The 23,325-nt window shown below is 54.9% G+C and overlaps 1 protein-coding gene and 2 long non-coding RNA genes across 3 annotated transcripts; 1 reads left to right on the top strand and 2 right to left on the bottom strand.

Moving 5' to 3' along the window:
- The first annotated feature begins 3,116 nt into the window (after positions 1-3,116).
- Positions 3,117-18,192, top strand: LOC145517949 (uncharacterized). Its single transcript, XR_014062435.1, has 4 exons — positions 3,117-3,336; positions 7,522-7,747; positions 10,860-10,971; positions 15,159-18,192. It is a non-coding gene; the product is annotated as an uncharacterized LOC145517949 (long non-coding RNA).
- LOC145517962 (uncharacterized) lies at positions 10,859-21,697 on the bottom strand. The gene is made up of 3 exons (XR_014062448.1): positions 21,553-21,697; positions 20,237-21,296; positions 10,859-12,597 (listed from the first exon to the last, which is right to left on the bottom strand). It is a non-coding gene; the product is annotated as an uncharacterized LOC145517962 (long non-coding RNA).
- On the bottom strand, positions 13,009-14,809 carry LOC145517903 (uncharacterized). The gene is made up of 3 exons (XM_081521233.1): positions 14,624-14,809; positions 13,912-14,224; positions 13,009-13,661 (listed from the first exon to the last, which is right to left on the bottom strand). Exons 1-3 carry the CDS (start codon positions 14,756-14,758, stop codon positions 13,033-13,035), a joined length of 1,077 nt encoding a protein of 358 aa, XP_081377359.1. The 5' UTR covers positions 14,759-14,809; the 3' UTR covers positions 13,009-13,032.
- Positions 21,698-23,325: the final 1,628 nt, after the last annotated feature.

The raw sequence follows: 23,325 nt of genomic DNA, 5'->3' as shown, positions 1-23,325 counted from the left end.
ATGGGGCAGAACGAGGTCTGGATGCGCCGTGGAACCCAGGAAAAGGCACTCCCCCTCCTGACTGTTTTGAGACCCCGCATCCAAGTTGGAGCACCGAAAGGAAGACTCGAAGGTCTCCCTCTCTTATAGAAAAGAGTAGCCAACTTTCTGGTCCTCTGTTTGCATTGAGAGTCTGTTCAAGTGTCCCAGCTCGGCTTCTGCGGGTGGCTGAGCTTCTAATGGATCCCTGGGTTCTTGTCTTTTCCTCTCCAAACCTTCCGTCCTTTTCCCCCTTCTGGGGTGGATGGGCGCTGTCATTGCTTCTACCTTCGAGACAGAGTGATGAAAAGTCTGGGCCATCGACTCCTTTCCTCTCTTTGGTTCCGTGTCTCTCTCTGGCTGTGTCCCTCTCTTTTCCTTTCTCGATTCAGTCTGTGTCTTCCTCTTTCTCTCTCGTGTGTGGATGGATGGATGCTAGGAATGCACATGTATATGATTAGATGAGGGTTATGTTTTAGGGATAGGTTAGAGGGAGAGAAAGGCTTTAGGTCGGAGTTGGTCATGGGGGAAGGGTCAAGGGTGGTGGTGGTGTTTCTTGGAATCTGAGTGCTGTGCATTCTTCGTCTCTTTCCATATGAACCCCTTCTCAGATACACCACTTGCAAGGAGTCTCTCATGTTCCGTTTCCTATCTTTTGCATTTGTGAATGCTTAGCTTCTCTGTTGTGAAGAGGTTCCATTGGATGGAAACCCATTGGTGTACTTCGTTTCCCTCTTTCCCTTACTTGAAGAGACCCATTTCTACCTCCGCCCAGCAAATGGCAAGGAGACTCTGATGTTAAGGAGCCTTTGACCTACGCTTCTTTCTAGCTATCTCATGACATCAGCCTTTAGGGTGAGGGTTTTCCCCGATATTGAGGTGGTGTGAGATCAAAACCAATAGCGTTCTTCAGATGTAGCTGTCTGGTTTTCCCATGGACATTGATTGAAGAGGCTTTCTTGTTCCCATTTGGATATTCTCCCCTTCTGTGTCAGAGACGAGTTGACCATGGATGCCGGGGTTTGTTTCTGGACCCTCAACTTTATTCCATCGATCTGGATCTGTGTGTGTTGATGTATTCCCAATAGCATACTGTCCTGCTGCTGCCGCTGCGGCTAAGTCACTTCAGTCGTGTCTGACTCTGCGCGACCCCATGGCCTGCAGCCTACCAGGCTCCTCTGTCCAGGGCATTTTCCAGGCAAGAGTACTGGAGTGGGTCGCCATCGCCTTCTCCGATACTCTCCTGAGGATCCTAGTTTGCTCGTCTAATTTCCTTTCACACAACCTTGAATGTCCGTTTCGGGGCTTTTTCGTCGGATTGTATTGACAATTTAGGCTCTTTTCTGTTTCCGTAACCCCTTTTGCAATTCTTTGTTCGGTGCGAAAATGCATCGGCATTTTGGGAGGAATACCATCGAAGCTGTGGATTGCCTTGTGGGGCTGTGACATCATTTTCCCAATAGGAATTCTTTCAAGCCCTGAGCACAGCTTCTCTTTGCAGCGATTGGTGTGGGCTTGATCTTCCTTCTTCCATCTCTCGCCGTTTTGTGAGAACTGGTCCTTCCTTCCCTTCTGGGTTAGATGGACTCGTGGGTATCACTTCAGTGAATGGCATTGTCAGTGGGGGTGATAATTCCCTTCTCATTGGAAGACTTTGCTGTGAGTATTAGAAATGCAAGTGATTTCTCTTCCCCTTCCTCCCTGTCCATCTCTCAGAGCCACCGGGAAACAGAGTCCTCATCCAGGGTCACACAGGCCCAAGGGAGTGCAACTAGACTGTTGTTTCTTCAGGCCCTCTGTGCTGGACATCATCCGGGATACTCTGTGTGTGTCTTCCTCAGTCTGGTGTCCCTTCAGACCTTTCCCTAGTTTTCACAGGCTTGTTGTGTTGGTGTTCTTTGTCTGTTTGGAGACACATCCTTGAGAAGCTTTGTGTTTCCACTCATTCATCTCGCGATGTATGACCTGTCTTTTGCTTTTGTAATGAGGTCTTTCCCACAGTAGATATCTTTGATTTTGCAAAGTCCACTGTATTCTCTGGGTTGTTTTGTGGACTGCCTTTTAGTTTTGTGTGTGAAGACTCAAAGCACGTGTCCGGTTTCTGCTCATTGTTCTTCTAGATTTGTGACAAGTTTTCATGGAAACTTTGTCTAGGGATAACTGGAAGTGAACTCGGTGTAAGGTGTCAAGTCTCCATCTCCATTCATGTCATGCCCTGCAGTTTCCAATTCCCTGTTCCTGAGTGGTTTTGGAGACCTTGTGGGAAGTTTGGTTGCATCGGAGTTTGCGTTTCCACCTTGAGTAGATTCACACTGTTCTGCCCTCAGGGACACTGTCAAGGGGAAGTGAGGAGCAGCCTGCACTTCCAGCAGTGACCACACGGTGGGGCGAGTGCTGCTCTCCCCTCTGGGAGCCCCAGGCCACAGGCATCCCAGTGAGGAGCCAGCTTTGTGCTCAGCTGAAAGGAGTTAGTCTCTCAGGAGCCTCTGAGCCCTTGCCTTTGGATCACCCAGGGTGGGAATTTACTGTGAGAGAAAAAAATTGCCCTGAATTCCATGGACGGAAGAGCCTGGCTGTGTAGAGTTCGTGAGTTGCCGTGAATCAGACACAACTGAGGACACAAAAATTCAATAGACTAAAACACTTTTTGGGGGTGGGGGGAGTGAAAGGGGGTGATGTGGGGTTTTTTGTCTTATATAATAGCCAAGGGAAATCTAGTTTAAACCTAAATTCACATAGATGGGAAAGGTATAGCTCTCCGTCACCCTATTAAAAAAAAAAAAAAACTACTTAACTTTTCTGAAAGGTTATTTAGTAGCTTCCTTGAGCAGTTGATTGTGAAGCTTTTTTTTTTTTTTCTGTGACATTGGCCTCATTAAAAAGTACGGTTTGCCTTTACTGGATAATTTCGTTCATTGATTTGTTAGGAAATCTTGGTAATATTTGAGTTTCCTGGGGAGCATGGTCTCATGACCTGGCCCTGGCCAATCGGTGCGTTCCACCTCCCTGGCCACTGTGATTGGCTCCGGACTGGGGCAGTGCCCAATCGGGGCCCAGGGTCGGGCCTCACGTTGGAAGCCAGGGGAAGACGAGCTCTCGTCCTGCTGGGGTAGGGGAAGGGGTGGGGCCGGGGGAGGTCAGGCTCCAGCAGTGGGAGGGGCTTGAGGTCCGCCTGCGGCAGTTGGTGACCTTCCTGCTCCCCTCAGGGCAGAGCCGCCGGCCTGAGAATGAGGGCACTGCTGAGCCCAGGGGCTGGGATGGCCCGTTGCTGCTGTGGTCCCAGAGCTCCACCCGAGACCTGAGGGAGGCCGTCTGCCCGTGAGTCCTCTCCCGCTTCTCTGTCAGCTTGTTTGAACCATGCTGGGTTTTCTGCCCAGCTGGCTAAGGGGAGTCCCTGGAAATGCAAGGGTGTGGGTTTTGGCAGACTTCAGGGAAGACATGCCAGATGAGCCTGGGAGACTCCAGCTTAATCTGGATTCAGGAGATATCTCTTCGGGCCAGCTATTAATTGTAGGATAAGCCTAATGAGTCTTCACAGGATGAAGAGAGTAACGTGCCAAGGTAGCAATCGATGTCCTCATTCGAGAGGATGAAGCTGGTGCTCAGAGAAGGGGGGAACTTGGCCACAGCAAGGAGGTGTGCACCCAGACAGAACCCCCAGATCCGGCCATTTGAGCTCAGGGAGGCCACTGGTGTGGCTTGTCCCTGTGGCAGGGGCCGAGGCACGCAGCCCACCCTGATTCCTGCGGGGGCCTGACTTGGGAAGTGCCATCTGGTAGCTTTGAGACTCACCAAACCAAATTGCACTGGAGAGAGGAAGGACACCTTCCTTCATCCACCCCCCACCCCCGCCGGATTCCCACATACCCTGACCCCTTTCTCTGGATTTCGGAGCCATTTCCCGAGTCCCGCTCATATGACCTCATTCGAAGTGCACTGTGGACGAGCTGCCATCTGCAGCTGCTACCACAGCCAAGGGCTTTAGCTCCCGAGTACCTCCCTTCCTTTGGAACTTGGGGGCCCTCTACTCCCCACTTGCACGCCACAGACCTTTGCTGAGGATTGTGGGGACCCTCACTCAGTTTGCAGCACGTTGTAGCCATCCCTGTCCTCTCAATACCTCCCTTGCAACTCAGCTTGTGAGCTCCTTTGGAGCAGCGTGGCCCACCTGGCTGCAACGGAAGAGACACAGCTGACAGTGAAACAACAGCTTAGATCTGACAGCCGGAAAGCTCTGTCAAAAGGGACCTCCCTCTTCACACCGTAGAGGCTGTAGGAGCCGCCAGGGTTTGGGAACCAGTGCTGGGGCCGAAATGACTCCACAGCTGTTTTCCTTCCTGGGGAGGGTTCTGGCTCGAGTGGGAATGGCTCAAGTCTCCTAAGGTTCTGAAAGCCCACTGTGTGCAGATTCACGGTACACAGAGAGGAGAAGGTGGAGTCCTGCCCTGGAGGTGGGCACACCTCACGGATGAGCCAGGCAGGCAGGCAGGCAGGCAGGGCATGAGAACACCTGAGCTGCCTTCATGAGTGAATGGTGTGGGGGCAGAGGAAGAGAAGCCGGTCTGCTCCCTCATGTGGTGCCCAGGGCAGGTTGTCCCCAGAGGAAACCGTTACGACGGTGAGGACTCTCACTGCTGTTTCCCAAGGGGTTCCGTCGGTGCGTGTCTTCCCCGGAGCGGTCAGGCCGTCTCTAAAGTACACTGGCCATGGGCATTGCCTCTCCTTGGAACTTCCCATGTGTTTCTCGTTTTTATGGAACAGTGATTTTTCTAGAGGGGTTCTGGGCCACAAGGTTGCTGGGTCATTTTCTAGCCTTCTGTCGTGAAGAACGCTTTCCTGGGCGTTGGGGTGGTTTGTTGTTCCAGCTCCCTTTCTTGGCTTCTTTTGGGAGCTGGTGCAACAAGAGGAGCTCAGCCTCTGCCTTCTGGCTGAGATGTCACCCTTCAAACAGCAATGCCTGCCTGGAGATAATGATGGCATTTGCCAAAAGGGCTTCGTTTGGCACATGATATCTTGAAAGGGCGTACACCGTCCTTTCAGCTATCAAAGGCTACTTCAAAGGACATAAAAATGAGAACTCTCCAATGGAGTCTTACAGTAGGTGGAGAGTCCGAAGAAAACTCCTTCAGTCATTTCACTGAGCGGCATTGATTGGGGACACCAAGAATATAGGAAGCAATGCCGAAGGAAAAGATGAAATTGTGTTCAGGATCGGGGGGAGGGATGAACAGGGCGTGCTTGCCTTGAATCCAGGCTTTGTTGGCGGGTGGGGCATAAAGATGGAAGGGGTCTGCAACTACAAAGTGGTGATGGTAACACAGTATCACAAGAGTTACACAACGGTGTTCCCAAATTGCAACAATGATGAAAAAGTTTACTAATCCCAACTTAACCAACAGAAATACACGAAACCATACAAAAAATAAAACATCACCAGAAAGGTGGAAACAAACCAAATGCAAAGCAGTTCAGGGGAAAGGAACTCCATGTCCCCTGGGGGCAGAACGAGTTGCCGGCGTCCACGGTGAGCAGACAGGGATGGAGGCTGCAGAGCCGACCGCTGCCCTGGACATGGTGTTTCCGGAAAGGGCTCTGGGTCTCTGTCCAGAGCGGGGGCTCGTTCTTCCTGCAGGGGCGGGTGAGTCATCGTCGGCGTCTGGGTGTTGCGCGGGAGCCAGAACAGGCTCTCCCTGCCGAGGCGGTGACTCCTCCTCTGCCTCGGGTTCTCCTGCCAAAGCCCGAGCAGGTACAGGTGCACGTGGAGGTGGAGGTTCTCGCTGAGGGGGTGGGACATCAGTGCCTGGAGCTGGGGGTCCTGCAGGCACGGAGATCCGATCTGCCCGGTGTGCTGGCCAGTACCCAGCTGGCCTGGTGTCTCTGCGAGGGCAAGTCTCGGTTCTCCATCTGCCCTCGGTGGATTCCTGGGTCCTGCACCTGGAGCCACCACCTCTGTAGGGACAGGTCTGGGAAGTGGAGCCTGGTTCCAGTTGGAGGCCAGTGCTAGAGCTGGGGGAGAAGCAAAGTTTACCCACAGGCCAGCCTTGGCATGTGCGTATCCCGGGACAGAAAGCTTCCAAGAGATTCCCAAAGAATACCCAGCGTCGGATGTCTTTTGGGACTGAAGTGTGCAAGATGGGGGTGGGGGTGTGAGGCCAGCGCTTGCTGCAGGCCCAGCAGCATCTTTCGGGGACTCGTCCCTGTGTAGCTCAGCACCCCCTCCCCACACACTCCCGTGCACCAGCCCCAGCGTCCTCACCTCTGTGCTCTGGCGTGCTGGGCTCCAGGTCCTCCTGCTGCCTCAGAGGCCGGGGTTCTCGGGACTCTGGGTCGGAGCCGGGTGTGCTGAGCTCCGTGGCAGCCTCAGACTGGGCCGCCGGGTGTATCCTGGGCGGTGTCTCGGCAGCAGGCCTTCCCTGCCTCCGCTTCGCCCCCGGTGGGGCTGATGCCTCCGTGGGCACGCTCACCTGGAGCCTGCACTGGGCCTCACGGGCGGGGGGATGGTGCTCCGACCCCTCCCTCCAGGAGGTGGACGGGGTGTCCCCGTCCTCGGCCTCATCACGTGGGAAGCTCTGCAACGACAGTGACCGTCAGCCAGCCGTGCTGGGAGTTTTCCGAGCTGGGCCTGGCCAGTGGAGCCGCTGCTTCTGCCTGCTCGAACTTCTCTTCCCAGAAGGGTCAGAGACGTGTGTCTGCTCACATCCCCACCCGGGAGGAAAGAGACCCACCTGAGGGTGTGAGGTCAGCCTGGGCGGCCGGCGCTGCCCGCACTCTCCCCATCCCACCCAGCCTGCTCTCCCCTGGGGTGTGGACACAACTTGTCCGCAGGCTTCTGACCCCACATCCGCCTGGGCTTCCTTGAGGGAGACACACCCCGAGAAACCCGCATCCACACACACAGGCAAAGGACCCGGTGTTTCCGGGTGGCATGGGAGAGGTGGCCTGGCCCGGCCTGGGGCTCCCCGTGTTACCTTTCTGTTTCTCCGGGCAAAGGGCCAGAGGCCTCTCGGGGGTGCCCTGAGCCAACGTCGACAGGGTGCCCACGCACACTGCCTGTGAGCTCTCCTGCGGCCCCGGGCTCTGGGCAGGGGCAAACAGCAGAACATCCTGGCAGCAAGTGATCTGGCTGGGGGCTCCTCTCCGCTCTGGAGGCCTGGATACCCGGGTTGCGGGTTCTGTTGGGTTCTGTTGCCGGCAGGTGACATCATTTCCTGGGGTTCGTGCTGAGGTCCCTTCCCCAAAACTTCCCAAGGGAATCTCTGGGTTTCTGACTGCTCGACCACCCCCCTTAGGCCATGTGCAGGCACAGTGACAGCCACACAGCCCAGCCCACAGCCCTGGGGAGGCCTGGGTGCAGCCAGGGCCTGAGCTCCGAGGACCCCGCTGCTCTCAGACCAGGCTCCTTCTTCTCATAAGTGGTGTGGCCCTGGACAAGCATATGCCCCTCAGGGTTTCCCCAGTCTCTCCATCTGCAGAGAGGGGGTCATTCTCCCATCTGTTTCCTAGGTCTGGCGGCCTACGAGCAGCTCCATGCCTTTCCACCTGGGGCCGATATCACGTGGAGCTTGTGCGCTGAGACTTCAGAAAGAAAGACTCCATCCAGGGCTGACACAGCACAGAATGGGGCAGAACGAGGCCTGGATGCGCCGTGGAACCCAGGAAAAGGCACTCCCCCTCCTGACTGTTTTGAGACCCCGCATCCAAGTTGGAGCACCGAAAGGAAGACTCGAAGGTCTCCCTCTCTTATAGAAAAGAGTAGCCAACTTTCTGGTCCTCTGTTTGCATTGAGATTCTGTTCAAGTGTCCCAGCTCGGCTTCTGCGGGTGGCTGAGCTTCTAATGGATCCCTGGGTTCTTGTCTTTTCCTCTCCAAACCTTCCGTCCTTTTCCCCCTTCTGGGGTGGATGGGCGCTGTCATTGCTTCTACCTTCGAGACAGAGTGATGAAAAGTCTGGGCCATCGACTCCTTTCCTCTCTTTGGTTCCGTGTCTCTCTCTGGCTGTGTCCCTCTCTTTTCCTTTCTCGATTCAGTCTGTGTCTTCCTCTTTCTCTCTCGTGTGTGGATGGATGGATGCTAGGAATGCACATGTATATGATTAGATGAGGGTTATGTTTTAGGGATAGGTTAGAGGGAGAGAAAGGCTTTAGGTCGGAGTTGGTCATGGGGGAAGGGTCAAGGGTGGTGGTGGTGTTTCTTGGAATCTGAGTGCTGTGCATTCTTCGTCTCTTTCCATATGAACCCCTTCTCAGATACACCACTTGCAAGGAGTCTCTCATGTTCCGTTTCCTATCTTTTGCATTTGTGAATGCTTAGCTTCTCTGTTGTGAAGAGGTTCCATTGGATGGAAACCCATTGGTGTACTTCGTTTCCCTCTTTCCCTTACTTGAAGAGACCCATTTCTACCTCCGCCCAGCAAATGGCAAGGAGACTCTGATGTTAAGGAGCCTTTGACCTACGCTTCTTTCTAGCTATCTCATGACATCAGCCTTTAGGGTGAGGGTTTTCCCCGATATTGAGGTGGTGTGAGATCAAAACCAATAGCGTTCTTCAGATGTAGCTGTCTGGTTTTCCCATGGACATTGATTGAAGAGGCTTTCTTGTTCCCATTTGGATATTCTCCCCTTCTGTGTCAGAGACGAGTTGACCATGGATGCCGGGGTTTGTTTCTGGACCCTCAACTTTATTCCATCGATCTGGATCTGTGTGTGTTGTTGTATTCCCAATAGCATACTGTCCTGCTGCTGCCGCTGCGGCTAAGTCACTTCAGTCGTGTCTGACTCTGCGCGACCCCATGGCCTGCAGCCTACCAGGCTCCTCTGTCCAGGGCATTTTCCAGGCAAGAGTACTGGAGTGGGTCGCCATCGCCTTCTCCGATACTCTCCTGAGGATCCTAGTTTGCTCGTCTAATTTCCTTTCACACAACCTTGGATGTCCGTTTCGGGGCTTTTTCGTCGGATTGTGTTGACAATTTAGGCTCTTTTCTGTTTCCGTAACCCTTTTTGCAATTCTTTGTTCGGTGCGAAAATGCATCGGCATTTTGGGAGGAATACCATCGAAGCTGTGGATTGCCTTGTGGGGCTGTGACATCATTTTCCCAATAGGAATTCTTTCAAGCCCTGAGCACAGCTTCTCTTTGCAGCGATTGGTGTGGGCTTGATCTTCCTTCTTCCATCTCTCGCCGTTTTGTGAGAACTGGTCCTTCCTTCCCTTCTGGGTTAGATGGACTCGTGGGTATCACTTCAGTGAATGGCATTGTCAGTGGGGGTCATAATTCCCTTCTCATTGGAAGACTTTGCTGTGAGTATTAGAAATGCAAGTGATTTCTCTTCCCCTTCCTCCCTGTCCATCTCTCAGAGCCACCGGGAAACAGAGGCCTCATCCAGGGTCACACAGGCCCGAGGGAGTGCAACTAGACTGTTGTTTCTTCAGGCCCTCTGTGCTGGACATCATCCGGGATACTCTGTGTGTGTCTTCCTCAGTCTGGTGTCCCTTCAGACCTTTCCCTAGTTTTCACAGGCTTGTTGTGTTGGTGTTCTTTGTCTGTTTGGAGACACATCCTTGAGAAGCTTTGTGTTTCCACTCATTCATCTCGCGATGTATGACCTGTCTTTTGCTTTTGTAATGAGGTCTTTCCCACAGTAGATATCTTTGATTTTGCAAAGTCCACTGTATTCTCTGGGTTGTTTTGTGGACTGCCTTTTAGTTTTGTGTGTGAAGACTCAAAGCACGTGTCCGGTTTCTGCTCATTGTTCTTCTAGATTTGTGACAAGTTTTCATGGAAACTTTGTCTAGGGATAACTGGAAGTGAACTCGGTGTAAGGTGTCAAGTCTCCATCTCCATTCATGTCATGCCCTGCAGTTTCCAATTCCCTGTTCCTGAGTGGTTTTGGAGACCTTGTGGGAAGTTTGGTTGCATCGGAGTTTGCGTTTCCACCTTGAGTAGATTCACACTGTTCTGCCCTCAGGGACACTGTCAAGGGGGAGTGAGGAGCAGCCTGCACTTCCAGCAGTGACCACACGGTGGGGCGAGTGCTGCTCTCCCCTCTGGGAGCCCCAGGCCACAGGCATCCCAGTGAGGAGCCAGCTTTGTGCTCAGCTGAAAGGAGTTAGTCTCTCAGGAGCCTCTGAGCCCTTGCCTTTGGATCACCCAGGGTGGGAATTTACTGTGAGAGAAAAAAATTGCCCTGAATTCCATGGACGGAAGAGCCTGGCTGTGTAGAGTTCGTGAGTTGCCGTGAATCAGACACAACTGAGGACACAAAAATTCAATAGACTAAAACACTTTTTGGGGGTGGGGGGAGTGAAAGGGGGTGATGTGGGGTTTTTTGTCTTATATAATAGCCAAGGGAAATCTAGTTTAAACCTAAATTCACATAGATGGGAAAGGTATAGCTCTCCGTCACCCTATTAAAAAAAAAAAAAAATACTTAACTTTTCTGAAAGGTTATTTAGTAGCTTCCTTGAGCAGTTGATTGTGAAGCTTTTTTTTTTTTTTTCTGTGACATTGGCCTCATTAAAAAGTACGGTTTGCCTTTACTGGATAATTTCGTTCATTGGTTTGTTAGGGAATCTTGGTAATATTTGAGTTTCCTGGGGAGCATGGTCACATGACCTGGCCCTGGCCAATCGGTGCGTTCCACCTCCCTGGCCACTGTGATTGGCTCCGGACTGGGGCAGTGCCCAATCGGGGCCCAGGGTCGGGCCTCACGTTGGAAGCCAGGGGAAGACGAGCTCTCGTCCTGCTGGGGTAGGGGAAGGGGTGGGGCCGGGGGAGGTCAGGCTCCAGCAGTGGGAGGGGCTTGAGGTCCGCCTGCGGCAGTTGGTGACCTTCCTGCTCCCCTCAGGGCAGAGCCGCCGGCCTGAGAATGAGGGCACTGCTGAGCCCAGGGGCTGGGATGGCCCGTTGCTGCTGTGGTCCCAGAGCTCCACCCGAGACCTGAGGGAGGCCGTCTGCCCGTGAGTCCTCTCCCGCTTGTCTGTCAGCTTGTTTGAACCATGCTGGGTTTTCTGCCCAGCTGGCTAAGGGGAGTCCCTGGAAATGCAAGGGTGTGGGTTTTGGCAGACTTCAGGGAAGACATGCCAGATGAGCCTGGGAGACTCCCGCTTAATCTGGATTCAGGAGATATCTCTTCGGGCCAGCTATTAATTGTAGGATAAGCCTAATGAGTCTTCACAGGATGAAGAGAGTAACGTGCCAAGGTAGCAATCGATGTCCTCATTAGAGAGGATGAAGCTGGTGCTCAGAGAAGGGGGGAACTTGGCCACAGCAAGGAGGTGTGCACCCAGACAGAACCCCCAGATCCGGCCATTTGAGCTCAGGGAGGCCACTGGTGTGGCTTGTCCCTGTGGCAGGGGCCGAGGCACGCAGCCCACCCTGATTCCTGCGGGGGCCTGACTTGGGAAGTGCCATCTGGTAGCTTTGAGACTCACCAAACCAAATTGCACTGGAGAGAGGAAGGACACCTTCCTTCATCCACCCCCCACCCCCGCCGGATTCCCACATACCCTGACCCCTTTCTCTGGATTTCGGAGCCATTTCCCGAGTCCCGCTCATATGACCTCATTCGAAGTGCACTGTGGACGAGCTGCCATCTGCAGCTGCTACCACAGCAGCCAAGGGCTTTAGCTCCCGAGTACCTCCCTTCCTTTGGAACTTGGGGGCCCTCTACTCCCCACTTGCACGCCACAGACCTTTGCTGAGGATTGTGGGGACCCTCACTCAGTTTGCAGCACGTTGTAGCCATCCCTGTCCTCTCAATACCTCCCTTGCAACTCAGCTTGTGAGCTCCTTTGGAGCAGCGTGGCCCACCTGGCTGCAACGGAAGAGACACAGCTGACAGTGAAACAACAGCTTAGATCTGACAGCCGGAAAGCTCTGTCAAAAGGGACCTCCCTCTTCACACCGTAGAGGCTGTAGGAGCCGCCAGGGTTTGGGAACCAGTGCTGGGGCCAAAATGACTCCACAGCTGTTTTCCTTCCTGGGGAGGGTTCTGGCTCGAGTGGGAATGGCTCAAGTCTCCTAAGGTTCTGAAAGCCCACTGTGTGCAGATTCACGGTACACAGAGAGGAGAAGGTGGAGTCCTGCCCTGGAGGTGGGCACAGCTCACGGATGAGCCAGGCAGGCAGGCAGGCAGGCAGGGCATGAGAACACCTGAGCTGCCTTCATGAGTGAATGGTGTGGGGGCAGAGGAAGAGAAGCCGGTCTGCTCCCTCATGTGGTGCCCAGGGCAGGTTGTCCCCAGAGGAAACCCTTACGACGGTGAGGACTATCACTGCTGTTTCCCAAGGGGTTCCGTCGGTGCGTGTCTTCCCCGGAGCGGTCAGGCCGTCTCTAAAGTACACTGGCCATGGGCATTGCCTCTCCTTGGAACTTCCCATGTGTTTCTCGTTTTTATGGAACAGTGATTTTTCTAGAGGGGTTCTGGGCCACAAGGTTGCTGGGTCATTTTCTAGCCTTCTGTCGTGAAGAACGCTTTCCTGGGCGTTGGGGTGGTTTGTTGTTCCAGCTCCCTTTCTTGGCTTCTTTTGGGAGCTGGTGCAACAAGAGGAGCTCAGCCTCTGCCTTCTGGCTGAGATGTCACCCTTCAAACAGCAATGCCTGCCTGGAGATAATGATGGCATTTGCCAAAAGGGCTTCGTTTGGCACATGATATCTTGAAAGGGCGTACACCGTCCTTTCAGCTATCAAAGGCTACTTCAAATACATAAAAATGAGAACTCTCCAATGGAGTCTTACAGTAGGTGCAGAGTCCGAAAAAAACTCCTTCAGTCATTTCACTGAGAGGCATTGATTGGGGACACCAAGAATATAGGAAGGAATGCCGAAAGAAAAGATGAAATTGTGTTCAGGATCGGGGGGAGGGATGAACAGGGCGTGCTTGCCTTGAATCCAGGCTTTGTTGGCGGGTGGGGCATAAAGATGGAAGGGGTCTGCAACTACAAAGTGGTGATGGTAACACAGTATCACCAGAGTTACACAACAGTGTTCCCAAATTGCAACAATGATGAAAAAGTTTACTAATCCCAACTTAACCAACAGAAATACACGAAACCATACAAACAATAAAACATCACCAGAAAGGTGGAAACAAACCAAATGCAAAGCAGTTCAGGGGAAAGGAACTCCATGTCCCCTGGGGGCAGAACGAGTTGCCGGCGTCCACGGTGAGCAGACAGGGATGGAGGCTGCAGAGCCGACCGCTGCCCTGGACGTGGTGTTTCCGGCAAGGGCTCTGGGTCTCTGTCCAGAGCGGGGGCTCGTTCTTCCTGCAGGGGCGGGTGAGTCATCGTCGGCGTCTGGGTGTTGCGCGGGAGCCAGGGCAGGCTCTCCCTGCCGAGGCGGTGACTCCTCCTCTGCCTCGGGTTCTCCTGCCAAAGCCCGAGCAGGTACAGGTGCACGTGGAGGTGGAGGTTCTCGCTGAGGGGGTGGGACATCAGTGCCTGGAGCTGGGGGTCCTGCAGGCACGGAGATCCGATCTGCCCGGTGTGCTGGCCAGTACCCAGCTGGCCTGGTGTCTCTGCGAGGGCAAGTCTCGGTTCTCCACCTGCCCTCGGTGGATTCCTGGGTCCTGCACCTGGAGCCACCACCTCTGTAGGGACAGGTCTGGGAAGTGGAGCCTGGTTCCAGTTGGAGGCCAGTGCTAGAGCTGGGGGAGAAGCAAAGTTTACCCACAGGCCAGCCTTGGCATGTGCGTATCCCGGGACAGAAAGCTTCCAAGAGATTCCCAAAGAATACCCAGCGTCGGATGTCTTTTGGGACTGAAGTGTGCAAGATGGGGGTGGGGGTGTGAGGCCAGCGCTTGCTGCAGGCCCAGCAGCATCTTTCGGGGACTCGTCCCTGTGTAGCTCAGCACCCCCTCCCCACACACTCCCGTGCACCAGCCCCAGCGTCCTCACCTCTGTGCTCTGGCGTGCTGGGCTCCAGGTCCTCCTGCTGCCTCAGAGGCCGGGGTTCTCGGGACTCTGGGTCGGAGCCGGGTGTGCTGAGCTCCGTGGCAGCCTCAGACTGGGCCGCCGGGTGTATCCTGGGCGGTGTCTCGGCAGCAGGCCTTCCCCGCCTCCGCTTCGCCCCCGGTGGGGCTGATGCCTCCGTGGGCACGCTCACCTGGAGCCTGCACTGGGCCTCACGGGCGGGGGGGTGGTGCTCCGACCCCTCCCTCCAGGAGGTGGACGGGGTGTCCCCGTCCTCGGCCTCATCACGTGGGAAGCTCTGCAACGACAGTGACCGTCAGCCAGCCGTGCTGGGAGTTTTCCGAGCTGGGCCTGGCCAGTGGAGCCGCTGCTTCTGCCTGCTCGAACTTCTCTTCCCAGAAGGGTCAGAGACGTGTGTCTGCTCACATCCCCACCCGGGAGGAAAGAGACCCACCTGAGGGTGTGAGGTCAGCCTGGGCGGCCGGCGCTGCCCGCACTCTCCCCATCCCACCCAGCCTGCTCTCCCCTGGGGTGTGGACACAACTTGTCCGCAGGCTTCTGACCCCACATCCGCCTGGGCTTCCTTGAGGGAGACACACCCCGAGAAACCCGCATCCACACACACAGGCAAAGGACCCGGTGTTTCCGGGTGGCATGGGAGAGGTGGCCTGGCCCGGCCTGGGGCTCCCCGTGTTACCTTTCTGTTTCTCCGGGCAAAGGGCCAGAGGCCTCTCGGGGGTGCCCTGAGCCAACGTCGACAGGGTGCCCACGCACACTGCCTGTGAGCTCTCCTGCGGCCCCGGGCTCTGGGCAGGGGCAAACAGCAGAACATCCTGGCAGCAAGTGATCTGGCTGGGGGCTCCTCTCCGCTCTGGAGGCCTGGATACCCGGGTTGCGGGTTCTGTTGGGTTCTGTTGCCGGCAGGTGACATCATTTCCTGGGGTTCGTGCTGAGGTCCCTTCCCCAAAACTTCCCAAGGGAATCTCTGGGTTTCTGACTGCTCGACCACCCCCCTTAGGCCATGTGCAGGCACAGTGACAGCCACACAGCCCAGCCCACAGCCCTGGGGAGGCCTGGGTGCAGCCAGGGCCTGAGCTCCGAGGACCCCGCTGCTCTCAGACCAGGCTCCTTCTTCTCATAAGTGGTGTGGCCCTGGACAAGCATATGCCCCTCAGGGTTTCCCCAGTCTCTCCATCTGCAGAGAGGGGGTCATTCTCCCATCTGTTTCCTAGGTCTGGCGGCCTACGAGCAGCTCCATGCCTTTCCACCTGGGGCCGATATCACGTGGAGCTTGTGCGCTGAGACTTCAGAAAGAAAGACTCCATCCAGGGCTGACACAGCACAGAATGGGGCAGAACGAGGCCTGGATGCGCCGTGGAACCCAGGAAAAGGCACTCCCCCTCCTGACTGTTTTGAGACCCCGCATCCAAGTTGGAGCACCGAAAGGAAGACTCGAAGGTCTCCCTCTCTTATAGAAAAGAGTAGCCAACTTTCTGGTCCTCTGTTTGCATTGAGAGTCTGTTCAAGTGTCCCAGCTCGGCTTCTGCGGGTGGCTGAGCTTCTAATGGATCCCTGGGTTCTTGTCTTTTCCTCTCCAAACCTTCCGTCCTTTTCCCCCTTCTGGGGTGGATGGGCGCTGTCATTGCTTCTACCTTCGAGACAGAGTGATGAAAAGTCTGGGCCATCGACTCCTTTCCTCTCTTTGGTTCCGTGTCTCTCTCTGGCTGTGTCCCTCTCTTTTCCTTTCTCGATTCAGTCTGTGTCTTCCTCTTTCTCTCTCGTGTGTGGATGGATGGATGCTAGGAATGCACATGTATATGATTAGATGAGGGTTATGTTTTAGGGATAGGTTAGAGGGAGAGAAAGGCTTTAGGTCGGAGTTGGTCATGGGGGAAGGGTCAAGGGTGGTGGTGGTGTTTCTTGGAATCTGAGTGCTGTGCATTCTTCGTCTCTTTCCATATGAACCCCTTCTCAGATACACCACTTGCAAGGAGTCTCTCATGTTCCGTTTCCTATCTTTTGCATTTGTGAATGCTTAGCTTCTCTGTTGTGAAGAGGTTCCATTGGATGGAAACCCATTGGTGTACTTCGTTTCCCTCTTTCCCTTACTTGAAGAGACCCATTTCTACCTCCGCCCAGCAAATGGCAAGGAGACTCTGATGTTAAGGAGCCTTTGACCTACGCTTCTTTCTAGCTATCTCATGACATCAGCCTTTAGGGTGAGGGTTTTCCCCGATATTGAGGTGGTGTGAGATCAAAACCAATAGCGTTCTTCAGATGTAGCTGTCTGGTTTTCCCATGGACATTGATTGAAGAGGCTTTCTTGTTCCCATTTGGATATTCTCCCCTTCTGTGTCAGAGACGAGTTGACCATGGATGCCGGGGTTTGTTTCTGGACCCTCAACTTTATTCCATCGATCTGGATCTGTGTGTGTTGTTGTATTCCCAATAGCATACTGTCCTGCTGCTGCCGCTGCGGCTAAGTCACTTCAGTCGTGTCTGACTCTGCGCGACCCCATGGCCTGCAGCCTACCAGGCTCCTCTGTCCAGGGCATTTTCCAGGCAAGAGTACTGGAGTGGGTCGCCATCGCCTTCTCCGATACTCTCCTGAGGATCCTAGTTTGCTCGTCTAATTTCCTTTCACACAACCTTGGATGTCCGTATCGGGGCTTTTTCGTCGGATTGTATTGACAATTTAGGCTCTTTTCTGTTTCCGTAACCCCTGTTGCAATTCTTTGTTCGGTGCGAAAATGCATTGGCATTTTGGGAGGAATACCATCGAAGCTGTGGATTGCCTTGTGGGGCTGTGACATCATTTTCCCAATAGGAATTCTTTCAAGCCCTGAGCACAGCTTCTCTTTGCAGCGATTGGTGTGGGCTTGATCTTCCTTCTTCCATCTCTCGCCGTTTTGTGAGAACAGGTCCTTCCTTCCCTTCTGGGTTAGATGGACTCGTGGGTATCACTTCAGTGAATGGCATTGTCAGTGGGGGTGACAATTCCCTTCTCATTGGAAGACTTTGCTGTGAGTATTAGAAATGCAAGTGATTTCTCTTCCCCTTCCTCCCTGTCCATCTCTCAGAGCCACCGGGAAACAGAGGCTTCATCCAGGGTCACACAGGCCCGAGGGAGTGCAACTAGACTGTTGTTTCTTCAGGCCCTCTGTGCTGGACATCATCCGGGATACTCTGTGTGTGTCTTCCTCAGTCTGGTGTCCCTTCAGACCTTTCCCTAGTTTTCACAGGCTTGTTGTGTTGGTGTTCTTTGTCTGTTTGGAGACACATCCTTGAGAAGCTTTGTGTTTCCACTCATTCATCTCGCGATGTATGACCTGTCTTTTGCTTTTGTCATGAGGTCTTTCCCACAGTAGATATCTTTGATTTTGCAAAGTCCACTGTATTCTCTGGGTTGTTTTGTGGACTGCCTTTTAGTTTTGTGTGTGAAGACTCAAAGCACGTGTCCGGTTTCTGCTCATTGTTCTTCTAGATTTGTGACAAGTTTTCATGGAAACTTTGTCTAGGGATAACTGGAAGTGAACTCGGTGTAAGGTGTCAAGTCTCCATCTCCATTCATGTCATGCCCTGCAGTTTCCAATTCCCTGTTCCTGAGTGGTTTTGGAGACCTTGTGGGAAGTCTGGTTGCATCGGAGTTTGCGTTTCCACCTTGAGTAGATTCACACTGTTCTGCCCTCAGGGACACTGTCAAGGGGGAGTGAGGAGCAGCCTGCACTTCCAGCAGTGACCACACGGTGGGGCGAGTGCTGCTCTCCCCTCTGGGAGCCCCAGGCCACAGGCATCCCAGTGAGGAGCCAGCTTTGTGCTCAGCTGAAAGGAGTTAGTCTCTCAGGATCCTCTGAGCCCTTGCCTTTGGATCACCCAGGGTGGGCATTTACTGTGACAGAAAAAAATTGCCCTGAATTCCATGGACGGAAGAGCCTGGCTGTGTAGAGTTCGTGAGTTGCCGTGAATCAGACACAACTGAGGACACAAAAATTCAATAGACTAAAACCCTTTTTGGGGGTGGGGGAAGTGAAAGGGGGTGATGTGGGTTTTTTTGTCTTATATAATAGCCAAGGGAAATCTAGTTTAAACCTAAATTCACATAGATGGGAAAGGTATAGCTCTCCGTCACCCTATTAAAAAAAAAAAAAAACTACTTAAATTTTCTGAAAGTTTATTTAGTAGCTTCCTTGAGCAGTTCATTGTGAAGCTTTTTTTTTTTTTTTTTTCTGTCACATTGGCCTCATTAGAAAGTACGGTTTGCCTTTACTGGATAATTTCGTTCATTGGTTTGTTAGGGAATCTTGGTAATATTTGAGTTTCCTGGGGAGCATGGTCACATGACCTGGCCCTGGCCAATCGGTGCGTTCCACCTCCCTGGCCACTGTGATTGGCTCCGGACTGGGGCAGTGCCCAATCGGGGCCCAGGGTCGGGCCTCACGTTGGAAGCCAGGGGAAGACGAGCTCTCGTCCTGCTGGGGTAGGGGAAGGGGTGGGGCCGGGGGAGGTCAGGCTCCAGCAGTGGGAGGGGCTTGAGGTCCGCCTGCGGCAGTTGGTGACCTTCCTGCTCCCCTCAGGGCAGAGCCGCCGGCCTGAGAATGAGGGCACTGCTGAGCCCAGGGGCTGGGATGGCCCGTTGCTGCTGTGGTCCCAGAGCTCCACCCGAGACCTGAGGGAGGCCGTCTGCCCGTGAGTCCTCTCCCGCTTGTCTGTCAGCTTGTTTGAACCATGCTGGGTTTTCTGCCCAGCTGGCTAAGGGGAGTCCCTGGAAATGCAAGGGTGTGGGTTTTGGCAGACTTCAGGGAAGACATGCCAGATGAGCCTGGGAGACTCCCCCTTAATCTGGATTCAGGAGATATCTCTTCGGGCCAGCTAGTAATTGTAGGATAAGCCTAATGAGTCTTCACAGGATGAAGAGAGTAACGTGCCAAGGTAGCAATCGATGTCCTCATTCGAGAGGATGAAGCTGGTGCTCAGAGAAGGGGGGAACTTGGCCACAGCAAGGAGGTGTGCACCCAGACAGAACCCCAAATCCGGCCATTTGAGCTCAGGGAGGCCACTGGTGTGGCTTGTCCCTGTGGCAGGGGCCGAGGCACGCAGCCCACCCTGATTCCTGCGGGGGCCTGACTTGGGAAGTGCCATCTGGTAGCTTTGAGACTCACCAAACCAAATTGCACTGGAGAGAGGAAGGACACCTTCCTTCATCCACCCCCCACCCCCGCCGGATTCCCACATACCCTGACCCCTTTCTCTGGATTTCGGAGCCATTTCCCGAGTCCCGCTCATATGACCTCATTCGAAGTGCACTGTGGACGAGCTGCCATCTGCAGCTGCTACCACAGCAGCCAAGGGCTTTAGCTCCCGAGTACCTCCCTTCCTTTGGAACTTGGGGGCCCTCTACTCCCCACTTGCATGCCACAGACCTTTGCTGAGGATTGTGGGGACCCTCACTCAGTTTGCAGCACGTTGTAGCCATCCCTGTCCTCTCAATACCTCCCTTGCAACTCAGCTTGTGAGCTCCTTTGGAGCAGCGTGGCCCACCTGGCTGCAACGGAAGAGACACAGCTGACAGTGAAACAACAGCTTAGATCTGACAGCCGGAAAGCTCTGTCAGAAGGGACCTCCCTCTTCACACCGTAGAGGCTGTAGGAGCCGCCAGGGTTTGGGAACCAGTGCTGGGGCCAAAAGGACTCCACAGCTGTTTTCCTTCCTGGGGAGGGTTCTGGCTCGAGTGGGAATGGCTCAAGTCTCCTAAGGTTCTGAAAGCCCACTGTGTGCAGATTCACGGTACACAGAGAGGAGAAGGTGGAGTCCTGCCCTGGAGGTGGGCACAGCTCACGGATGAGCCAGGCAGGCAGGCAGGCAGGCAGGGCATGAGAACACCTGAGCTGCCTTCATGAGTGAATGGTGTGGGGGCAGAGGAAGAGAAGCCGGTCTGCTCCCTCATGTGGTGCCCAGGGCAGGTTGTCCCCAGAGGAAACCCTTACGACGGTGAGGACTATCACTGCTGTTTCCCAAGGGGTTCCGTCGGTGCGTGTCTTCCCCGGAGCGGTCAGGCCGTCTCTAAAGTACACTGGCCGTGGGCATTGCCTCTCCTTGGAACTTCCCATGTGTTTCTCTTTTTTATGGAACAGTGATTTTTCTAGAGGGGTTCTGGGCCACAAGGTTGTTGGGTCATTTTCTAGCCTTCTGTCGTGAAGAACGCTTTCCTGGGCGTTGGGGTGGTTTGTTGTTCCAGCTCCCTTTCTTGGCTTCTTTTGGGAGCTGGTGCAACAAGAGGAGCTCAGCCTCTGCCTTCTGGCTGAGATGTCACCCTTCAAACAGCAATGCCTGCCTGGAGATAATGATGGCATTTGCCAAAAGGGCTTCGTTTGGCACATGATATCTTGAAAGGGCGTACACCGTCCTTTCAGCTATCAAAGGCTACTTCAAAGGACATAAAAATGAGAACTCTCCAATGGAGTCTTACAGTAGGTGGAGAGTCCGAAAAAAACTCCTTCAGTCATTTCACTGAGAGGCATTGATTGGGGACACCAAGAATATAGGAAGGAATGCCGAAAGAAAAGATGAAATTGTGTTCAGGATCGGGGGGAGGGATGAACAGGGCGTGCTTGCCTTGAATCCAGGCTTTGTTGGCGGGTGGGGCATAAAGATGGAAGGGGTCTGCAACTACAAAGTGGTGATGGTAACACAGTATCACCAGAGTGACAGAACAGTGTTCCCAAATTGCAACAATGATGAAAAAGTTTACTAATCCCAACTTAACCAACAGAAATACACGAAACCATACAAACAATAAAACATCACCAGAAAGGTGGAAACAAACCAAATGCAAAGCAGTTCAGGGGAAAGGAACTCCATGTCCCCTGGGGGCAGAACGAGTTGCCGGCGTCCACGGTGAGCAGACAGGGATGGAGGCTGCAGAGCCGACCGCTGCCCTGGACGTGGTGTTTCCGGCAAGGGCTCTGGGTCTCTGTCCAGAGCGGGGGCTCGTTCTTCCTGCAGGGGCGGGTGAGTCATCGTCGGCGTCTGGGTGTTGCGCGGGAGCCAGGGCAGGCTCTCCCTGCCGAGGCGGTGACTCCTCCTCTGCCTCGGGTTCTCCTGCCAAAGCCCGAGCAGGTACAGGTGCACGTGGAGGTGGAGGTTCTCGCTGAGGGGGTGGGACATCAGTGCCTGGAGCTGGGGGTCCTGCAGGCACGGAGATCCGATCTGCCCGGTGTGCTGGCCAGTACCCAGCTGGCCTGGTGTCTCTGCGAGGGCAAGTCTCGGTTCTCCACCTGCCCTCGGTGGATTCCTGGGTCCTGCACCTGGAGCCACCACCTCTGTAGGGACAGGTCTGGGAAGTGGAGCCTGGTTCCAGTTGGAGGCCAGTGCTAGAGCTGGGGGAGAAGCAAAGTTTACCCACAGGCCAGCCTTGGCATGTGCGTATCCCGGGACAGAAAGCTTCCAAGAGATTCCCAAAGAATACCCAGCGTCGGATGTCTTTTGGGACTGAAGTGTGCAAGATGGGGGTGGGGGTGTGAGGCCAGCGCTTGCTGCAGGCCCAGCAGCATCTTTCGGGGACTCGTCCCTGTGTAGCTCAGCACCCCCTCCCCACACACTCCCGTGCACCAGCCCCAGCGTCCTCACCTCTGTGCTCTGGCGTGCTGGGCTCCAGGTCCTCCTGCTGCCTCAGAGGCCGGGGTTCTCGGGACTCTGGGTCGGAGCCGGGTGTGCTGAGCTCCGTGGCAGCCTCAGACTGGGCCGCCGGGTGTATCCTGGGCGGTGTCTCGGCAGCAGGCCTTCCCCGCCTCCACTTCGCCCCCGGTGGGGCTGATGCCTCCGTGGGCACGCTCACCTGGAGCCTGCACTGGGCCTCACGGGCGGGGGGGTGGTGCTCCGACCCCTCCCTCCAGGAGGTGGACGGGGTGTCCCCGTCCTCGGCCTCATCACGTGGGAAGCTCTGCAACGACAGTGACCGTCAGCCAGCCGTGCTGGGAGTTTTCCGAGCTGGGCCTGGCCAGTGGAGCCGCTGCTTCTGCCTGCTCGAACTTCTCTTCCCAGAAGGGTCAGAGACGTGTGTCTGCTCACATCCCCACCCGGGAGGCAAGAGACCCACCTGAGGGTGTGAGGTCAGCCTGGGCGGCCGGCGCTGCCCGCACTCTCCCCATCCCACCCAGCCTGCTCTCCCCTGGGGTGTGGACACAACTTGTCCGCAGGCTTCTGACCCCACATCCGCCTGGGCTTCCTTGAGGGAGACACACCCCGAGAAACCCGCATCCACACACACAGGCAAAGGACCCGGTGTTTCCGGGTGGCATGGGAGAGGTGGCCTGGCCCGGCCTGGGGCTCCCCGTGTTACCTTTCTGTTTCTCCGGGCAAAGGGCCAGAGGCCTCTCGGGGGTGCCCTGAGCCAACGTCGACAGGGTGCCCACGCACACTGCCTGTGAGCTCTCCTGCGGCCCCGGGCTCTGGGCAGGGGCAAACAGCAGAACATCCTGGCAGCAAGTGATCTGGCTGGGGGCTCCTCTCCGCTCTGGAGGCCTGGATACCCGGGTTGCGGGTTCTGTTGGGTTCTGTTGCCGGCAGGTGACATCATTTCCTGGGGTTCGTGCTGAGGTCCCTTCCCCAAAACTTCCCAAGGGAATCTCTGGGTTTCTGACTGCTCGACCACCCCCCTTAGGCCATGTGCAGGCACAGTGACAGCCACACAGCCCAGCCCACAGCCCTGGGGAGGCCTGGGTGCAGCCAGGGCCTGAGCTCCGAGGACCCCGCTGCTCTCAGACCAGGCTCCTTCTTCTCATAAGTGGTGTGGCCCTGGACAAGCATATGCCCCTCAGGGTTTCCCCAGTCTCTCCATCTGCAGAGAGGGGGTCATTCTCCCATCTGTTTCCTAGGTCTGGCGGCCTACGAGCAGCTCCATGCCTTTCCACCTGGGGCCGATATCACGTGGAGCTTGTGCGCTGAGACTTCAGAAAGAAAGACTCCATCCAGGGCTGACACAGCACAGAATGGGGCAGAACGAGGCCTGGATGCGCCGTGGAACCCAGGAAAAGGCACTCCCCCTCCTGACTGTTTTGAGACCCCGCATCCAAGTTGGAGCACCGAAAGGAAGACTCGAAGGTCTCCCTCTCTTATAGAAAAGAGTAGCCAACTTTCTGGTCCTCTGTTTGCATTGAGATTCTGTTCAAGTGTCCCAGCTCGGCTTCTGCGGGTGGCTGAGCTTCTAATGGATCCCTGGGTTCTTGTCTTTTCCTCTCCAAACCTTCCGTCCTTTTCCCCCTTCTGGGGTGGATGGGCGCTGTCATTGCTTCTACCTTCGAGACAGAGTGATGAAAAGTCTGGGCCATCGACTCCTTTCCTCTCTTTGGTTCCGTGTCTCTCTCTGGCTGTGTCCCTCTCTTTTCCTTTCTCGATTCAGTC

This window comes from Giraffa tippelskirchi, chromosome 8 (assembly GCF_054371585.1).
Source record: "Giraffa tippelskirchi isolate mGirTip1 chromosome 8, T2T-mGirTip1v1.2.pri, whole genome shotgun sequence".
Classification (NCBI taxonomy): domain Eukaryota; kingdom Metazoa; phylum Chordata; class Mammalia; order Artiodactyla; family Giraffidae; genus Giraffa; species Giraffa tippelskirchi.
Note: the sequence above shows the minus strand (reverse complement) of the source record. Positions and strands in the feature narration are given on the sequence as shown.

Coding starts and splice junctions, on each gene's coding strand:
- LOC145517903 (XM_081521233.1), bottom strand. CDS start 14,758: ATGTTCTGCTGTTTGCCCCTGCCCAGAGCCCGGGGCCGCAGGAGAGCT. Junction 14,225..14,623: donor TTGCCCGGAGAAACAGAAAG/GTAACACGGGGA, acceptor CTGTCGTTGCAG/AGCTTCCCACGTGATGAGGC. Junction 13,662..13,911: donor CAGCACGCCAGAGCACAGAG/GTGAGGACGCTG, acceptor CTTCTCCCCCAG/CTCTAGCACTGGCCTCCAAC.